This window comes from Grampus griseus (genome assembly GCF_964374135.1).
Source record: "Grampus griseus genome assembly, chromosome: 19".
Taxonomy (NCBI): domain Eukaryota; kingdom Metazoa; phylum Chordata; class Mammalia; order Artiodactyla; family Delphinidae; genus Grampus; species Grampus griseus.
This window is the reverse complement of record NC_139013.1, coordinates 19,867,195-19,887,933: the sequence shown is the minus strand read 5'-3', so window position 1 is coordinate 19,887,933 and position 20,739 is coordinate 19,867,195. Positions and strand designations below refer to the sequence as shown.

The 20,739-nt window shown below is 51.7% G+C and overlaps 1 protein-coding gene across 1 annotated transcript in view; it reads left to right on the top strand.

The window, feature by feature from the left end:
* Nucleotides 1-1,255: 1,255 nt before the first annotated feature.
* Nucleotides 1,256-20,739, top strand: part of ZNF536 (zinc finger protein 536) — a gene marked incomplete at its 3' end in the record, with an annotated part of 228,782 nt that continues 209,298 nt past the window's right edge. Inside the window, exon 1 of the mRNA XM_082677651.1 lies at nucleotides 1,256-3,430. Within this exon, the coding sequence (XP_082533777.1) occupies nucleotides 1,258-3,430 (2,173 nt within the window). The 5' untranslated portion in view covers nucleotides 1,256-1,257. The remainder of the gene's footprint in view (nucleotides 3,431-20,739) is intronic.

Here is a 20,739-nt window from a genome sequence, read left to right as displayed (position 1 = left end):
AGGCTGGAGAGGGGCAGAGAGGACTATTAAAGCCAATTATGCAGACCAGCTTTGAGTGTTAGTGTTTAACAAACAGCTTTGAGTTCTAATTTTCTGCAAAACACATACTGCAGGTACAATTTGTACTCATTACTGTATATTGGGAAAGTTATTAAAAACACTCAAACTTGGTTGAGACTTCCTATGGCATCGTCCCTGGATTTTAATTGGTTTTTATCTAGTTCTATAAAAGATCTCTTTAAGCCCAATCACAGTCCCTGCCGCAGATATCATGCCAGTTGAAGGACAGGGAAAGCGCGCTCTGTGATGTAAGTCCTTACCCCCTACCCAAATTTGAGCAGTCTCAACAATCCACTAAAATTCCATCACGAGGTAATTTATACTTCTTTTGATGGGCACAGTTACCAAACGACAAAATAACAGTGTTTCGTAACATAAGGGTTAAATCTTAATCTCTGAGGTTTGCAAAGCCGCTACTTGCAGTCTCCTTAAAATTTAATATACCTCGTTAATGCTTCCTTGCAAACACTGAAGGATTTTTATGATTATAATCATGTGTTACAGCACCTAGTACTGTTTCTAAGCAGCATACTAATCAGCTTAATGAGATATTACTGCACTTTTTGTTGACTAAAGCAAAATCCCTTTTATTGTTCTAAAGCCTGTCCTTTACTTTATTTTTTCCCCAAACATTATCTTGTTTTATTATGTACCAGTAAATATCGTGCCACTGGGTTGGATTTTTTTTTTTTTTTTTTGCCAAATCATAAAATAATCTCTTTCATCTCAGACTGGCGAACATATCGAATATAGTAACCAGAAACAAAAGTTCCAAGTGAGTCAGTTTGGTCTTGCAGTTAAAGCCATTCTGCTCTATGGCAAACTTTGAACTGGACCAACAGGTGCAGGTGCTACAAGGGGGGAGAGGAGGAAAAGTTTAACACGTAGACCCTTGATTTGTTATTAGGTGTTGAAAGTGGTAAAACATTAATAATTTAAATGTGAATGAATAATTGCAGTCTGTAAATAGAAAATACAAGGAAGACGATCTATCGCCAAAACAAATTGGAGGAGCAGTGCCATATTGCATAATTGGCATTTAATAATTCATTTTTTTATTATTGTTTTTGACTATAATTCCTTAGCATTATTCTGTGTAGGTAAGGCATGAAATGCAAATTCCCCACCAGCTGATGCTGTTGATTCGCTGCGCCACGGTACCTGGCACAGATCTGAACTCTCTTTTTATTTTTAGGGATGGAAGAAGCCAGTCTGTGCCTTGGAGTGTCCTCGGCGGCGCCGGAAGCTGAGTCCCATCTGAGCAGCCCCGTCCTCAACGGCCAGTATGCCATGAGTCAGAAGTTGCACCAGATCACCTCCCAGCTCAGCCATGCTTTCCCCGAGCTGCATCCACGGCCCAACCCAGAGGAGAAGACCCCGGTTCCCCTCGACGAGAAGGCCCACGTGCCCATGAGTGGCCAGCCCATGGGCAGTCAGATGGCGCTCCTGGCCAACCAGCTGGGCCGGGATGTGGACACCAGCCTCAATGGGCGGGTGGACCTGCAGCAGTTCCTCAACGGGCAGAACCTGGGCATCATGTCCCAGATGAGCGATATCGAGGACGACGCCCGCAAAAACCGCAAGTACCCGTGCCCTTTGTGCGGCAAACGTTTCCGCTTCAACAGCATCCTCTCCCTGCACATGCGCACTCACACCGGCGAGAAGCCCTTCAAGTGCCCGTACTGCGACCACCGGGCGGCACAGAAAGGGAACCTCAAGATTCACCTGCGGACCCACAAGCTGGGCAACCTGGGGAAGGGGCGCGGGCGGGTGCGCGAGGAGAACCGCCTGCTGCACGAGCTGGAGGAGAGGGCCATCCTGCGGGACAAGCAGATGAAGAGCAGCCTGCTGCAGCCCCGGCCGGACTTGAAGCCCCTGCCGCACGCCCAGCAGACCCCGCTGGCCGCCTGCAACCTGGCCCTGCCCACCAACCACAGCGTGCCCGACGTGGCCAACCCGGTGCCCTCGCCCAAGCCGGCCAGTGTGCAGGAGGACTCAGCGACCCCCGCTGCTGGCTTCCGCTGCACCTTCTGCAAGGGCAAGTTCAAGAAGAGGGAGGAGCTGGACCGCCACATCCGCATCCTACACAAGCCCTACAAGTGCACGCTGTGCGACTTCGCTGCCTCGCAAGAGGAGGAGCTCATCAGCCACGTGGAGAAGGCCCACATCACGGCTGAGTCGGCCCAGGGCCAGGGCCCCAACGGCGGCGGGGAGCAGTCGGCCAACGAGTTCCGCTGTGAGGTTTGCGGACAGGTGTTCAGCCAGGCGTGGTTCCTGAAGGGCCACATGCGGAAGCACAAAGACTCCTTCGAGCACTGCTGCCAGATCTGCGGCCGGCGCTTCAAAGAGCCCTGGTTCCTGAAGAACCACATGAAGGTCCACCTCAACAAGCTGTCAGTGAAGAACAAGTCCCCTAGCGACGCCGAGGTGCCTGTGCCCATGGGCAGCATGTCCCAAGAGGCCCACGCCAACCTGTACTCCAGGTACCTCTCCTGCCTGCAGAGCGGCTCATTCATGGCTGCCGACAAAGCCAGCCTGAGCGAGCCCAGCCAGCTCTACGGCAAAGGCGAGATGCCCGTGAAGGAGAAGGAGGTTGTGGGGAAGCTGCTGACCCCCATCTCCAGCATGGCCCATGGCGTCCCCGAGGGTGACAAGCACTCCCTCCTGGGATGCCTCAACCTTGTGCCACCGTTGAAATCCAGCTGCATCGAGCGGTTGCAGGCAGCGGCGAAAGCTGCCGAGATGGACCCCGTGAACAGCTACCAGGCGTGGCAGCTCATGGCCAGGGGCATGGCCATGGAGCACGGCTTCTCGTCTAAAGAGCACCAGCTACAGCGCAACCACGAAGACACCTTGGCGAACGCCGGAGTTCTGTTTGATAAGGAGAAGCGGGAGTACGTGTTAGTGGGAGCAGATGGCTCCAAGCAGAAAATGCCTGCTGATTTGGTTCACAGCACTAAAGCGGGCAATCAGAGAGACCTGCCAAATACGCTCGACCCTTTGGAAGGCAGTCGGGATTTTTTGTCACATGGGCTGCACCAGGCTCTCGAGTACAACCTGCAGGGTCCCGGGAGTCTGAAGGAGAAGCCCACCGAGTGCCCGGACTGTGGCCGTGTGTTCCGCACCTACCACCAGGTGGTCGTGCACTCCCGCGTCCACAAGCGGGACCGCAAGGGCGACGAGGACGGGCTGCACGGGGGCCCCGATGAGCGGCGCGGCTCGGGCAGTGACCAGGAGTCCCAGTCGGTGAGCCGCTCCACCACGCCCGGCTCCTCCAACGTCACTGAGGAGAGCGGGGTCGGAGGCGGGCTCTCGCAGACCGGGAGCGCCCAGGAGGACAGCCCACACCCCTCCTCGCCGTCCTCCTCAGGTAGGTTGCCAGGGGAGATGGGGGAGCGGTGGCTGGCGCAAGGGCCCTCCCTGCCCCGGGGCCTGGTTCTGCACCAGCCTCTGTGAGGAAGGGTCCTCGCTGCCCTTCAGAGTCAGCTCTGAGTTCACCGTGGCTTTGTGCTGTATGTGGACCTTGCCCGTCTGCCCCGCCTCAAGGGAAGACTATCTTTTCAACTCTTTGACCTTCCCTTGAACACTGGCCACCAGGAAAGTAAGCTGATCCTCCTCCCGTGTGGGGGAGATGGCCGGTTGTTACGTTTGCCAGCTGGGATAGCCTACCCTCCCCTGTGATTACCTGGCCCCATTTCATGCCCTGACCCCCGTCCACCATCACCCCTGGAACCCGGGAGCTGCTGTTTGGCTCCATCCGCGGATGTGAATGTGTAAGTTCAGACCCTCACCATCTATCCCCCAAGTGTATGCCCATAATTCTGTCATTTGGGCCCCTCACTGCCTCTCCCTAGACCAAACCTCTCTCCGGCCCCCTTTCAAAAGTACAGCTTGGCTCAGGTGCCTCTAACCTGAAGAACCACACCATTCTCCTCTGATGGTTTGGAGAAGCACAGAGGTTTGAAACACAGATGCGCGACTTCATGTCTTAAATTGTACTGTGTTACACGGGCGATACAGCTTTGGGGTCTAAAATAGCAAAGCAGAAAATCTGTCATCAAAATGTCTGTGAAATGCTGAAGCTTCCTGGCCCAGTTTGAGGAAAAAAAAAAAAAAAAGAAAGAAAGAAAAAAAAAAACTCACTAGCCTAAGACAGCTAAATTAAAATCACTACCTAACAGCAGGTAAGCTTGTTGCTTTCATATTTCCAAAGCCCCTTACTAATGGACAGTAAATTGAAAGTTATATCTCTAGCCCTTTATAAAGAAAGCATCTCTCTAATACTGTAATCATTCTGCAGCCTAACAACAGAGGAAATCATGCCATAACAAATACCCTGTTACTAATGGCAACATTGATTTCTGCAATCAGCCATTAAGTCTAGAAAATGAAAGACAGTTTGAGGCACCTCAAGGCACTGCATTGCCCACTGTTAAAGATGTGGCAGCACACTGTTGAGGGTAATTTTTTAAAAGTTTTTTTCCCCTTTTCTTTTTTTTTCCCTTCTCAGTTTCAATAAATATTTCAGTATTAGAGGCAATTCACCACCACACTTATTAAGTAGGTGCCAGCTTAGTTGTGTTGTTATTGTCATGCTTCAGTATACCCTTCTTCCAGGACAAAATGAGTATTAAAATAAAGTGTGAGTCTGGTGGCTTATTACAAACCAGTAAAGAATTGTTAAGACACATAAATCTGCACTGCACATTCCAAAGATTCCGATAGCACTTAATGCCGCTGCTTAAACACCCATGAAACACACTGTCTCCACCTGGAGCCCTAGCCTTGTTTGCAATTCACTTCAGTGACGCTCTGGAAGAGTTTAATGAGGAACTCCAGCACCACGGAGGGCTAGGCCACACTGCCTGGAGTGACCACCGCCCAAAACTTGCAAGGGAAGGGTTTTCCAGTGTCACTGCCTGACGGCGGGGATTCTGAGATGATCTTTGTGCACCAAGGCAGCAAAGTGCCAGGTGTCCTACTGTCAGGAGGGATTACTTCTGGCCTCCTGTGAGGAGGTCCCCTCTCCCTGCGGAGTGTCATCTCACGGTTTTGGGGATGTGGGACCTTTCTGGGGCAGAAAGCAGAGCGCATACTGGCTTTCCTAAGTTTTTGGAGTGACGTGGAGTTAACACTGACAGATTTTCCTCCCTCTCCCAGCCCTGCTGAAATGAAAAGGTCTCAGCAGAATATTCCGACACCAAATGTTCGGCTCTAATAATGACGTGTTTACCGTGTTTTTCTCACCTTCTGGCCAAGTGATAGCCTCACGCTATTCCTATCTCTGTTGTTTCCATATCTCTAAATACTCAGTTGAAAAAAGCCCATTTTTGCCTAAAAGAACCAACCGGGATTGGGACTCAAAGGAGAATTATACTTGAATTGCGGTTATCTTCTCACTTTTATTTCCCTCATTGAAGTATCGTACAATTGTGAATACAGATTCTTTCATTTCTGGTTGACTTCTTTGTTTTCTTCATATTCAAATTAGACACTTCCATAATTTTCTGACTAAGTAGGAAAATTGATGGCATACCAATATGCAGCCCAAATCAGCCGCACGCCTGGGCCAGTCAGGTTTTCCTGGGATTAGGACCCTTAACCAAATCGGGTTAGTCTTCCCTCCTATTTCAACAAGTCTGACTTGTATAAAGTGTGATTAAAATAAGCATTTAAATAAAAATCTTGACACAATAGGTATTTTATTATTACCTGTTAGAGAGGAACCTGCAAGGTGAAGGGGAGAAAAAAACAATCTTTAAGCCCTTAAGTAAAGAAAGAAGTACTTATTAAGGCTTCTATTAAGAAATAACTGCAAAAACACGGTTTTACAAATTTCTCAGACTGCATAACAATGTCTTAAAACTTAATTTGCATCACTTGATTCTTTTTTTGTTGAAAACTGGGTCAGTAGGGCCTGAGAAACTATTTTTTCAGATCTTAACCAATGAATTCTTCTTTATAAATCGCTGCTCTTAACATGATAGTAGTTCTGAATTCATCATAAAAAACCTTTTTACAGAGAGCCTCTTAGAACAGATCTCCAGAAGAAGGCTTACAATGAGTGGCAGAGACGTCCTTTGTTATCAGATGTAATTCTTTGCAAAGGAGGATTGGAACGGAGTGGCTGTTTAAAAATGTCTTGCTCAGACCGAGACGAAGAAGGGGTCAAGTTTGCAATCAAACAGTTATTGCCGAGATGGGCGACTGTCACTGGCTAGGCTAATGTGGGATGCAGCTGTTTGTTATGTGAGCAAAAGAATGTTTGAATCAGTGAACATGTGAAAATGATTCCAGTGAACCAGAAAATGTGTTTGTTCTTTGGCTCTCCAAACTGCTGAGAACCAAGCTTAAGATCAACTGTGAAAACTAGGACCTTTGACAAATTGAGAGGTCATATTTTCTAACAGAAAATGGACAAGACCAGTCATACAGATCACTTCCCCATCTTTCCCCTTTGTTTTATATTTGTTGTTGTTGTTGATTTGACTTACCAATAATTTCACACCATAGTAGATGTCATTTCTTCCTCCGTGTACGATGCAAAGGGAAACTATTTGGAAAGCAGCAGCTTGTAAATTTTACTCTTTTATGACATTTAGAAAGTGGGGCAGCTGTTTTGATGCTCCCTCATTCCTGGCTTGCGTGCAAATGCTCCGATGGCATTAATCTCTGCATCTTTCCCTAAAACCTCGTCTAAGACTGTGCTCCAATTCGAGCTTTACCCTGAGTCAGAAGACGACCAAAGTTCTGTTTCTTTAGATTTTGCTTTGGAAATCACGGTCAGAATGATTAAAACTTAATGTACTAAGAAACGATACTGTTCATTATATCCAACAGGGCAGTTACCTTCTGCATTCCCCATAATTCTGGAGAGGGGCTAATTGAAGTGTTGATGGTGGGAAAGGGGTAATTGAATGTGTTGACCCTCTGTTCATTAAAGTCGGCTAAGTTACATGATCAACGGAAAGCCAGGAACAGACGCAAAGATGAAAATATTGTTAACCCCTGCTACTTCTGGTATAATATTTTGAGATGGACAAGGATTATTTGATCAGCTGGGCTGGAAGCCTTGCGGGGTCTTCTTTTGTTGCCTGAGCTGCATTCCTGAAATGCTGGGTCTCCATCCTGTGCTGGCCCATTGACCACAGCATCAAAGGCCTTTATCCAGGGCTGCCTTGCATTTACATCGGGTGTCTAGTGATATGATAGATTTTCTTTCTTTTCCACCTCTTTTTCTCATGTGGCTCCTCCTCCCTGCCCCCATTCATGATAACCACTGCCTGCTCTGCACAAACAAATCCGGGCACCCAAAAGAAGGGAAAAAAAGAAAAAGAAAAAATTTAAGTCTGAGGATTAAGATCTTTTTTTTTTTTTTTTTTGCTTGTGCATTCCAATTGTTCTTAAAATATTTGGCAATGTCAATTAGTAACTGAGCAGAGTTAGCTGATGAACACAATTTTCCAGTAGACTGAGCACCCTATTGTTGCCGAGCGAACAGCAGATTTCTGAGGTCATTATCATTCGCTGGTTGCTTGGCCCAGCTGCTTCCTGCTGCAAAAGCCAAACTTTATACTGGAGCTTGGGGATGGCATGCAGCAACAGGGGGCTGGGAGGGAGAGAGGGGAGCTGGCTGCAGAGCCGAAGACAGTCATTATCAGCAGAGGAAACAGAAAGTAAAAGTTTCCAGGCAATTCCAGGAAAACTGCCCTATCAGGCTTCTCCCTCCAGTTCCTCTCCCAGCACCTTCCACCTCCAGGCAGGGAATTAAAAGGACCAGGGGACGCCCTCTGGGCATTGTGGCCACTAATCTCTTTGCTGAGCAGAACTTTGGAAAACAAGAATCCCATTTAAAATTTACTTAAAAATCGTTAACCCAATCTAAGGCATGTGAGTGATTTCCTCATTGATAGACTCCTTCATTTTTTATTAAAAACAGAAGAAAGAAAAACAAATTATTTTTTAAAAGATGAAATTAAAAACTTGAAATTAGTAAACTTGGGGATGACAAACAGGGAACATTATTTCATTTTCCAGGGGGAAAATTTTGAGCGGATACTAGTCTGAAATTCCTTGTAAATCAAATTTAGCATGGAAGGTTCCCGCTGCCCACTCTGGCTTCCCCTTTTTCCTTCCCCCTCTCTCTCCCTCCCCCACCCTTTAATTTGGGAGCTGGTTCAGTGAGATGAAAAGCTGCACTTTTTTAAAGCTCAGCTGTTAAAACTGAGCGCCATATGCAGCCTTTCCGTCCCGATGTGGAAGTGTGTACAGGCGGCCACCGTGTTTGTGGAGATTTACGGAGGCTCGGCTGTGTGTGCTGAAGCCCTGCCTGGGCAGATGCTGGCTGGCCCTGCCTCCCGGGAGCTGGCCCCGCCTGGGCTAATAGGCTGGCCAGATTCAGCCTGGCTCCTGGGGCGTGTCCAGTGGGGCAGAGGTCAGGGGTCCAGGTGGGTTCCCTCTGGTCTCCCACCTTTCCGCTGGATCTGGGGGCGGTCCGCCCACCAGGCATGGTGCTGGAGCTGGGGAACAGTAGCCCTCAGATGCTGATTCACCTCACCGTCCTCCCGTGTGGGGGTCGGATGCCTGACAGCAGCTCCTTTTTATAACCGTCCCGTCAGCCTGTGCCCTTTGATTGTCTTGTGCCTGGGAACACTCAGTGCCACTCTGGGGCCTTGGCTGTCTCTCTCACCCCTTTGCGCGGAGCTGTAAAGCCCACTTCCACGGGGCTGCCCGATGGTGCTGTCACTTAGCGTTTCAGAAAGAGAGAAATCGTTCTGGCTCTGAAAGTCCTCAGACTGGGAGTGTGATATAAAAGATGTGTGACACGAGATCCCAGAAGCGAAGCCTCTTTCCTCTACGTTCCTGGGGATTCCCAGATTACCAGGACACCGTCTTCTGTCTGAGCGATGGATTCCTGCTGCAGGGTCACTGGAGCCCTGCTTTAGTCTAGCCCCACTCTGCCCACCTTCACGTCCTTCCTGTGCTCCTACGGATGCTGCGCTCCTGCCCGGAGAGCTCAGGGAGCCCTAGGTGCCCACTGTGTGCTCCTTCTGTACTCCTGTTAACACAAGGAACAAACGTTCATTGAAATCTAAATTGAATGGTAATAAGAAAAACACGGATTAGCTAAGGACAGGTTACAATGAGGCTAAGAATTAAGCGGTCAGTTTTCAAAATGGAGCATGAAGCGTTAGCTGCGTGATTGCCATTAACTGGAATGGGAGGTTCGGGCTCAGATCCTGGCCACCACCTCGGGTGTGTTGGGGCTGGAATTAGCAGTTTGCTTTGCAAATGGCCACAGTGTGGCCTCTGCTTGTTGGTCAAAAGCAGGTGTCATGAGCCACCTTTCATCCACCCACTCTCTTGCTATGCCATTCGGTACCTGGGAACGTAGGCCCAATATGTCAGTACTGCCAGCGGCCGCTGCTGCAGAGCAGGGACAGCCTCTGTTTGCAGGGCAGTTTGGGTTCACCAGACCCCTTCTCCGTCAGGCTGCTTGTGCCTTCGAATCCCTTCACTGGCATGGAGCTCTGTGCCCCCTTATAAGAAGCACACTCCTGAGAGGGTTAAGTTCTAGTAGGTGGCCCTTGTCTCAGGGGTGGAAACAGGGACAAGCTTCAACAAGCCTCCTGTTTTACTGGACTTCAAGATTCCCCTGGATTCTAGGGGGAGACCGCTGGGATACTTGGGGATGTTGAGATGGAGAGCAGAGGGAGACCCGGGACAGATCCATGTGGGAAGAACTTTGCAGCGTTCTGAGCACGTGAGGTTGGAAGAGGCGTGAGCCCTAACTCCCATAACTGTCGAGCTATTTTGCGGCGTTGATGGTAGGGGTGGAGAAACACCTGCAGAGATCAGGAGACTGGATTTGTGTAAACGTCCCCAAATTCGTGGTGATTGGGCTGGAACCTTTGCCACCTGTGACTCTTGGGCCTTCTTGCCACCCTTCTGGGTTCCTCACCTCCCTCTCCTCTTTCAGCACGTGACAGCGCCTCCACCGCCTGTGGGGGCCGGGCTGGCGTGTTGAGGAGGAACGAGGGGGTGCAATGAGGATCGCAAATGCTTGAGGAAAGGGGGCTCCCCAGCAGGGTGCGGGGCAGGTGGTGGGGGGCTCTCTGTTCTCTCCAGGAAGCAAGCGTCACAGCAGCTGAGAGGAGCCTTAGGTCCCCCATGCCTTTTCCTGGCAGGACGGGGCGACGGCAACATTTACTTAAGCTGTGGAGTTTGGCACTGCTGCCACCAGGCGCCATCTGGAAAGCCCTTCTCAGGAAGCCGTGAGCCCTCCCTAAAGAGCTCAGGGGAGCAGGTCTTGGGCAGAGTTTTGGGCCTTTTTTTCTTGGGCAAAACCTGAGTGGCGAGGCACCTGAGCAGGGCTCGGGGGTCCCCTGGGAGCCGTGTCGCTAAAGCAGGTCCTCCTCGGTGTGCACATGGCTTTTCTCTCTGCTGGGCTTCTCCACTTAATTCTGAGCCAGATCTGGTGTAGCTTTTCTTTGTCAGGAGAGCACTCAATTTCCTGGGGCTGTATTTCCATTTATTTATTTTGTATTGCATTTTACTTACTGTTTTCACCTAAGTCCTGGTATGCTGTGGGTGCAAAGGTGTGGAGCCAGCCAAGGCTGTCCTGGTTAGTTACCGAGACAACCCTGTAACAATGGGGCTTGTTAACATAATGTAAGAAATGAATATTGTGCCTCTAATATGTGCTGGGAGGCAAGAGGGGAACTGGGTGGCCTGGCTGGTGACAAACAGGGCCGAGCTAAGCACAGAGATTTGCCACCATCCTCTCCCTGATCCACATCTTAAAAAAAGGCTGCAGAGCTCCAAAACGGTGCATGCCTGAACACTCCCTACGGCGACCTGATGGGTGGGCCAAGGCACTAAGGGAGCCGTGCTGTGCGCAGGGGCAGCGGTGGGTGGAATTCACGTGCCCGGGCCTGTTTTCTTTTCCCACCAAGGGAAAGTTGTCCAGGGCCTGGCTTCTTGGGGGACCCACCTCTTTGTTGCTGTGAGCCTTGGGGTTTTGTGTGACATGTGGCATGTGTCTGAGAGTTGTGGGAGGCACAGCACAAGCTGACTCCCTGGCTGGTCCGGCCCTCCTCTTGGGGGTGCCCAGCCAGGTGCTGGCAGGAGGAAGTGGGTAGTGGGTGGGCTTGGCTTTCTCTACCGCGTAACTTGCTTTCAAAGGGTGGGGTCATGTTTCAGCTTTTGCAGGGAGCAGGGCACACCCTGGGGAGACAGTGATGTTTTACTCTGGGCCTTGGGGTTAGAGGATGCCACAGAGGATCCATTCTCTCCCCTGGGAGGTGCCTTGCTGGGCTGGGACTTAGGCGGACACCAGTCTCTTTCCTCTGGTTTGACCTCAGTTCCAAAGGCTTTTGATGTACGATGAAACAGGTCCCCTCCGTGGCGCTCTTGTCTCTTCATTACAGTAATGTCCCGAAACTCTTAACTCAGTGGTTGTCATCGTGGTTTTCGGACACCCTCGGTTGTCTTCAATCATCTTGAGAGGTATTTTGGAAAATTTCCAACTTGCTTATGTTTAGTTCAATGTAAAATGTGTGCAGTGGTTGTTTCCTTGAAGACCAAGACAGATACATGTTTCTCTTTATTGCTAAATATATTCTGTTAAATTTGTTGCGAAAATAGGTGTTTTAGGGTTTTTTTTTTTTAAGTAATTTGCCTTGAAAAATTGTAGTGATCCATCAGCAAAGTTGCTGTGTGACACAAAATAGTCCCTGAGTGGGGGGAGCCTTGGCAGCTGGGGCCTGACCACCTCTGAAATGTCCTGTATGAGTGACCTTCAAACCCTTACCACTTGGTCTCCTTCTAGAGGGACAGTTACTGACTTCTTTGTTGCTATTTTTGTTGTTTAATGACATTATTGTTATTTTTCTCCTACATTAATTCTTGTTCATCTTAGACATTGAGAAAATACAGATAAATACCAATAAAAATAATTTTTAAATATATGTGCCCTTACCACTCAGAGATAACCACTGCAGACATTTTAGTCCATTCCTTCCCAGTCCTTTTTGTGCACTTGAAGATGTATTTCACAAAAAAGGACCATACTGCACGCACAGTCTTCTATATGATATAGTTTTTACTTAAATATATGTCACATATTTTTTTTCCATTGAATATTCAACACAAGGATCAACAAACTTTTTCTGTAAAGGACCAGACAAGAAATAATTTAGGTGTTGCAGGACATGTGGGCTCTTCTGTAACTACTTGATTCTGCCATAAATGAAAGGGCTTGATGGTTTCCAATAAAACTTTATTTACAAAAACAGGTGACAGAAGGATTTGTCCCATGGGCTATCCTTTGCACACTCCTGGTTTGTAGTAATAGCTGTCCTTTTGTAAAAGCTTCATACGCATAGTATGTTCCTTGAGGAAATATTAGAAATATGGAGAAGCGAAGGGAAAAGTCTGCCTCTAGTGATCTACTGAGCATAGTAGAAAACTTGTTTCCATTTTTTCATTTCTGCACCTAAATCTTTCTGATCACCTGCACAATTATTTCCCTAAGTGGAACTCCTAGACATGGAACCTCAGGTCACAGGCTGGCAACCCTGGAGCTGCACATGTGTATTACCCGGGAGGGTGCTGCGTCTTGAGTCCATTTCTTCCAGTGCTGGAGATTTTACTGAGAAAGTTCCTCGTAAGGTTATATTGAAATCTGTCTCCCTCAAGGTAGTTCCCTGTCACCAAGCAACTCTGTGACTCATTTGTTCATTCATAAATTCATTCATTTGTTAATTCATTAGTTCATTTTTTTCATTCAAGGACAAAATGCTTATTAAGTAGGTTCTGAACACCGAGCAATGTGCAAGATGCTGGAGGTTCAAGGATGATAGGGATAGGTAGCAGTGCCCAGAGACCCGGAGACTGGGAGCCGGGACAAGTCCTTCACAAGAGGGGTCGATGCACGGGAGGGCCGCCCTAGGGCTGGAGAAGACGCACTTGCCTTGGCGTCCACATTTGGTCCCGAGGGACCTGAAAGGGTGACGGGACCTCCTCAGTCACCTCAGTAGCTCTTGTGGCAGGTAACTCTTTCCATTGTGGAATCTAGCCAATTCAGTGACTTCTGGGGGAAGCACCCCCAGCTCAGCCACTGCGGCTGGCTGTCCTCTCTCTCCCTGGCTGTGAACTGGAGTTGAAATCACTTTCTTGCTGCAGAAGAGGCCCTGGGGAGAGTCCAACTGGTGCTTTTGAGGACGACCCCTCAGGCCAAGAAGGGGGCCAGATGGGAGCTTGTCGGGGCTCGCAGCTTTGTGGCATGTACGTCCTGGCAGCTGGTCACCCCACACCAGGGGCCAGCCTTGAGGGGGGCGGCAGGAAGAGGCAGGGTGGAGCTCCACACCAGGGAGTGAGGGGCAGGCCCCCGGCTCCAGCTCACCTGCCCTGACCACCCTGTCATTGTCGCCAGTGGTTCCTGGGCAGGGGGAGGGCACAAGTCGGGTGTCAGGTAGAGTGTGGACTCCTGTTCGGACCCTGCAGGTAGAGCCTGTGAGAGCTTGTCGGATGTACACTGGGAAAGAGGCTCTCTGCATTTTACCCAAACTAACCTGACTTCAGAACTGTCCATACCTGTCCCACAGAGGATCAGGTGAGTCACTGGGGGTCGGGGGAGGGGGGGCAGGGCTGTACCCACCTCATATGTCAAAATGTCCAGCATCAGTAGAGGATGGTGGGCACTGCAGACAGTACCAGTTTTCTTTTTGGATGATGGGTCATGAACTAAATACAGACTCACTATGAGAATGTGTGGAAACAATTTCTTCTGTTACATATCAGACCTCAATTGCCCTTTATTTTCTGTGAATGAAAACGTCATAATCATAAGCCAGAGACAAGTGCATTTTCTAATGTTTAAGAAACGGCTCCGGGCAGAGCACATACTTCAGCCAGAGCTTGACCTCCACACACAGTCCGGCTTTACCCACCCTGCTGGGCTATTTGGGCAGCTCACTCCCCTACCCGGGGCCTGGGAGGTGGGAGTGGGGAAGTCTAGAAGACTCAGAGACCCTTTTCATCTTGCTTTTTCCCTCCTCTCCTCTCCCTTCCCAAATGTTTCCACGGCCTGAGGGTAACTTTCAAGGGTCTGGTCCACTGAGCAGAGAACTAGGGTTTGTCGATTCTAAGGATTTGGGAACTTCTTGTCTATCTGTGTTTGAGCCTCGAGCAGGCAGTGAGGTCGTGTTATCTCTGAGGGGCCCGGTGTGCCCGGTGGGGCTGGGAAGACCCTCTTTTAGCTCCTTTCCCACTGGGTCCCTTCCCACCGGCTATCCCTGTCTGGGCCTGCATGCCCTGGAGACAGGGTCCTGCCACCGGAGGGGCACAGCCAGGGCCCCTCACTCAGTGCTGCTCAGGGTTTGCTCTTCCCCACCTCAGGGCGGACTTGGCAGGGCTGCAGGAAGTGGAGAGCATCACGGTCACGGTGGAGGGCTCCAGTGCTGGCCCTCAGGAGCTGTGAGACCCAGCAAGGGCTCCTTAGCCTCTCTGTGCTTCCGTGTCCTAGAGCCTGCAGTCTGCCGGAGGAGAGGATGTCAACAGCCGTGGAAACCGTATTGAGTTCCAAAGCTAGGAAGTGGTGGAACTGAGATTCTAGCCACGTCTGTCTGACCTCTGGCCTTTTAGTTCCACTGTTGGGTCGTGCTGGGGATGGGGTGAATGCAGCCAAAAGCAGAAGACCTGCTCGCCAGCCCCATCTCCAGCTCCACACTGGCCAGGACCAGCCCTGTTAGGACAGGCTCTGGGAAGCTCAGATAAGTGCTCCTTCCCTCTCTTTGTGTCTCGGGGGAGGTTGTCCTCGCATCTTTTCCAGAAAAGAAGCAAGGAAGGAGGTGGCCCCGCGCTTGCTGAGCTCTGCTGAGGATCGACTGGGACCCGGCCCGAGCTGCACACTTAGGCTTAAAGTGACTCCCCAAAGTTGCGGTTTCAGGGATCCCCTAACCTCTACTCAAGGTCACATGTGTAGCAAGTCACAAGTGTCTGGCGGCCGTGTCCCCAGGGTGACAGAGAGGATGGGGCCCCAGGAGCAGGGCCTGGTGCAGAGGACCCAGCTCTCTTCCTGTGCAGCTTGTCCGAATCTCAGTTCCCCCATACCTCCCAGCTGTACCACGCTCTGCCGGTCCCGTTTCTGTCTCCGTGCTCTCCTGCGCAGGCCAGTGTTGGAAGGTGGCCTGGGTGTGGGTGGTGGGCCAGAGAACAGGGCAGGAGGCGGAGGCACAGGGCAGGTGCCAGCTCTCAGCTCTCTCCAGCCACCAACTCTCTCCAGAGAGGAGCGGGGAAGCCCCCATGGGTAGATGAAGAGAAGGAGCAGAGTCTCCTCTGTTCCTCCTTCCTGGTCAGCACCGTCCTCCGAGGTGTAAATTAGGAGGCAGAGTTGTCATCTGGGAAGCCTTCCAGAGGAGGGGCTGCCGGGTTCTTTGTTGTCGCTCCTGGTGGCACTAAAAACTGAACCAAGCGGCCACTGCGCACTGGCCGCGCCGAGCAGAATGCTCTGGGCTGTCACTGTGCCCTGGACCCACCTAGGGTGGTCCCAGGGAAGGACCCGGGATCAGCTGGGGGGCTGAGTCTGCTGTCGTGGGTGTAGGGGGTTTAGCAGGTTCAAATTGACCCTAGCTTCTGGGAATAGAGCATTCAACACGCAGTTGTGACTGTGTGTGTATGTCGGGAGGCTAGCGTGTGTCTGAATGTCTGTTGTCTGTGTTGGGATATGACTTGGTGTGCGAGTGGTCGTGCTTTCTTGGGCTGGTGTTGCTGTGTGAGTGTCTGTAAGGTGCTTTGAATTTTTGGATGCAGTTGCCGAGGGTGGATGTATCACCGTGTGGTGGTGTCGGGGGGAGCCGTGGGTGTACTGGATTGGGAGTGGATATGCACGCGCCGGGTACGGGTATTGGTGTGTATGGGTGAGGGTGAGTTGGGACACGAAGCTCGGTACGTGTGTGTGGGAGTTGCGGTGTGGTTAGTGTGTGGGATCAGGGTTTGCAGATATGTTGGTGTGGCTGTGTGGTTTGGGGGAGTACATGTTTGTGTGTGGACACATGCTAGTAGGGGTGTGTGTGTTGAGATGTATGTAACGGGGTGTGTGTTGATATAGGTGTCAGGTGCGCGGTGTGTGGTCGTGTGTGCTGGTGCATTGATGCATGTGTTGGTAAAGATGCATGTGTTGGGATGTGTGTATCTGTGTGTGTCTGCCTGTGTTGGTATGGGTGTTGAGGTGTGTGTTGTGTGGCTAAAGATGTGTGTGGTGGGTGGCACGATGGCCTCCTGTTACGTAGGGAGGCTGACCTCCTTGAAGCATCGTGACCTTTTAGCCTTCCCTGCGGGAAGAGAAGCTGGTCCTGAGCCCAGTCCTGCCCCTTAGAGCATTGCTAATGGAGTCTCCCCTCCCTGTTGCTGCCTCGGCCTCGGGCAGAAGCTCTGGCTCCTGGGTTGTGAGTTGGCAGATGCAGCGGGAGCTGTCTTCCAGCATCTCACAGCCAAGCCCTCTGAGGCCTCGTGCTCCTCCTGGAAGAAGCTGGGGCTTGAGGATTGGGGTCCCCATCCAGGGAACCTCTGTTCTGAGTTCAGCCAGCACGTGTGTGGAGTGGGCCTGAGAGCTCCCAGAGGACAGGGGTTGTGCTGTCCTCAGGTGTGTTCCCATCGTGGTCCCTGGCGCTGGGCACGGGATGCAGCAGGTGTTCGGGGGATGTTCGTTGACTTGTATGGAATAAAATGAAATGTGCTGTCCTGGGACAAAGGGCGCTTGCCCAGGAACCAGCCAGGCCTTGGGCCTGCCCAGCACTCTCCCTCGAGGTGCCAAAGAACCTGAAATCACAGTGCAGCACCTGCACCACAGACCTGCAGTGAGTCCCTGTGAGCTGGCCAGGCGTCCCTCGGCCAGGAGCGGGAGGACCCAAGGGCATGAGGGAGCCTAGGGGTCAGAGATGGGCTCAGGGCGGGTGAGTGCCCCTCTGGGGCAAGTCCTCTCGGGGATGGGCTCAGTCTGCCATCAGCACCTGGGGACCCCCGCTCCGGGACGGTGGCAACCTGGGCTCCAAGTCCAACTCCTCCTCCCTGGATGACCACCCTCCACAAGCCTCAAAGCAGCTGTCCCTCCTTCCCCCAGCTCCTTGGAGCTCATGGACACGGTAACAGCCTCACCGACTGTGAGCCTGCTGGGGACCAGGGCAGCGGGGTAGAGCTATTGCCGTGGGCACTGCATCCTCCCTCCGCAGACTGTTTAAAGGCTTCAGCTGTGTTACCAGCAGCTTGAAAAGTGACCTTGCAGCCACTTTGGGGTTTAGTTAGCCATGTTCTGTGGCCATCGTGGATGATCTAGGGTGCAGGCCTGGGAGTTGGAGGTGAGCCTTACTGAGCCCACCACAGGTGGGGGTCTTCAGAATGGTGCCCCAGACAAGCAGCAGGCATTGAGGGGTGTCAGTCTGGTCAAAGGCCAGAGACCAGAAGGACTCTGGGCCCTTGAGGAGCTTAGGATCCATTCGGCAGGGGACTCCTCCGTTTCCTGAAACTTAAAATAATCTACCAGCTGTTTTATAAAGTCAGAAAGAAAAAATGGCAGAGAGCAGCCTGTATGGGGTCAGGGCAGCGTGGATTTGGTGCAACTTTTCCTGGAAATCACATGGAGCAGAGACCATGTGTCAGCTCTGCCGGGCTTCTGTTGGAAATCTGGGAAGCCAGTGCTTTGGGGTCAAATGACCTCTTTTGGTTAGTGGCAGAGGAAATGCTTCCACCTCTGAGCGATGAGCCCCGTGAAGAACGATGCGAAGGTCCTGGAGACTCTGGTGGAGGAGCGGGCACCCACAAGGTAGAGGACAGATGCCTCGGGGTGGGCTCCTTCCCAGGGAGAGCAGGGCCCGTGGAGGCTCGACAGCCACCGTCGATGGCTGTGCTCTTCAGGGCATTGGAGGGAACATACCTGAACTCCTGAAGGGCAAGCACTGTGGGGATGGAGCTGCCTGGGAAAGGAGTGACTGTCAGGGCGGCTGGGTGAGCAGGGACCGCGGCCCAGGGGTGGAGCGGCCCTTTGAACGATCAGCCTGCATCCATTCCCTGCTCAGAACACTGCGGTGACTTTCCATCGTGTGGGGAGTAAAATCTGTGGTATCAAGGCCTGGAATTGCACCTCCCTCTCCCTCCTCTCTGACCAGCCCCTTGGTGGCCTCTGTGTTGTCTGTTGTCTCTGGGGTGAGCTCTGGACACAGACTCTCATGGGCTGGTTCCATCACATCACGCAGACCTCTCCCCGCCGGTGGCCTTCCCATGAGCCCCCACTGTGAACTCTCACTTCCCAGCCCCTCGCTGGAAGCATTGTCCTGTACTGTCATCTTCAAGGCCTTTGGGAAGCATCGTGTTCTCTGTGCTGACCTACCCGTGACCCGTGTGCACAGCACTGCCCACAATAGTGCCCACCACACGGTGGAGGCTCAGTAAACACTTTTTAAAAGACACGGCGGTAAAAGGCACATGACACAAAATGTACCATCTTAACCATTTTCAAGTGTGTGGTTCAGTGCCATTAAGTGCGTTCACATTGTGTGTAACCGTCACCGCCATCCATCCACAGAACTCTTTTCATTTGGCAGAACTGAAGCTCTGTACCTGTTCATCGGTGACCCCCATTCCCTGCCCCCAGCCTGGCAGCAGCCTTCCTACTCTCTGTCTCTATGAATATGACACTCTGGGTACCTCATGTAAGTGGAATCATGCGGTGTGTGTCCTCCTGTGACTGGCTTAGTCCCTTAGCGTGGTGTCTTCCAGGTTCATCTGTGCTGTAGCAGGTGCAGGAGTTCCTCCCTTTTTAAGGCTGAATAATATTCCATTGTGTGGATGAGCACACTTTGTTTATCCACTCATCTGTCACTGGACACTGCCTTCATTTCAAGAAATACTTTTGCGTAAGTGAATGAAGGCAGGGTGTGGTCTGGCCTCCGCTGTCCCCTGCCTGAGGGAAGGCGTTGTAACTTTGGATTCGTTGAGTTAATTCACAGTATCCCAACCTACTGGCTCCCCAGAAGCCAGGGGCCGCTTTCCTCAGCAGAGCACGTGTTGGGGTCTGAGCATTTTGGAATTCAGCATGGGTCACACCTTGGCCCTCTGGGAGGGCTGCCGTGTGCCCTGAGGGGCCACACATCCTTCCGCAGGGACGAGCCCAGTGTCTGCCATCGGGCAGGGCGGGTGGAGGGGGAGCTGTGTTCCCTGGAGCTGATGCTGGAAGAGTGGACGCACATGGCAGCAGCTCTGTGGCAAAGGCTTAACTGCCCCCAACCAGGAATGCTGCATGGTTTTGCTGGAAGCCGAAATTCTAGAAGACAGCCGGTGTTGTCCAGTACGTTGTTTGGTTTTTTTAAAAATTTAATTTAATTTAATTTTTTTATACAGCAGGTTCTTATTAGTTATCTATTTTATACATATTAGTGTACATATGTCAATCCCAATCTCCCAATTCATCCCACCACCACTAACCCCCTCCCCCACAGCTTTCCCCACTTGGTGTCCATATGTTTGTTCCAGGACTTTTTATTGGAAGTTCAACATTCTCCTCGAGGCTTGTCCCGTGCCTCTTTGGAGTAGAATCCCTATCTTACCTCCTTAACACAGCCTGGGTTGATGCTGACTTCAGGGCAAAGAAGAGGACTTGGGGATCCAGGTTGGGGTGGGGAGGTGCAGTGACTGACTTCTGGTCTGAGGGAAGTGGCTGGACCCGTGCTGGGGAAGGACCTCAGCTCAGCGAGCCGGCTGCAGGCAGACTCGGCCAGCTGCTGCTGGGGACCCCGTGTGCTACCTGGCCCGTGCAGGGTGCTGCAGGGCACACATCCCCTTCCCCGCTCAGCGAGTCCTAAGCTGGGTGAGGTGTCCACACTGAGCCAGGAGCACAGGCGGCAAGACACGGCTTGTCTCAGAGTCGGCTTGTGTGGTGTGGACCCGATAGGGTCTGTGAGGGCTGCCCGCTTCTTGGCCTTCTTGCTGGAGGGAGTTGGAGTGGGAAGAGAACAGCAAGACATGGGATGGAGAAGATTGTCTTGGAAGGGAAGCTGGGGTGCTGGAGAGAGGAAGGGCGCTGTGGACAGGCGAGGAGTAGAGCAGGGCCCTGGGAGTCCTGGCACCGGAGCTGACCTGCACCCTGGCAGGACAGATGCCTAATGCTGAGATCTACAGGGGAGGAGGCAAGGACGCCTTGGCTTGGGGTGAAGGTTCAAGGGGATTCAGGCAGAATTTCACTCATTCAGCTCTCAGCTGAGGACGTTGAGAGGCCAGGTGAGTGTCCTTACACCTGCCCCATAAAGGTGAGGTCTCTCCAGGCTTCCTGGGGTTTTGTCCCTCCGCTGGTGCCTGGGAGGCCCAGATACCCGTGACTCAGGGCTGTGGGTGCACTGCTGTGGACCCACTTCTGCAGCGGGTGTTACTTTCTGTCCCAGTCTGCTCAGGCTGCCGTCACAGCTTTCCATAGACTGGTACATACACAACAGAAATTTCTCTCTCACAGTTCTGGAGGCTGGAAGTCCAAGATCAGGTGCCGACAGATTCAGTGTTGGATGTGGACCCACTTCCCACAGTGGAAGGTGAGGAGCTCTCTGGAGTCTCTTTAATCGGGGACCTAATGCCATTCATGAGGCTCCATCCCCATGGCCTAAGCACCTCCCCAGACTATCACATTAGGGGTTA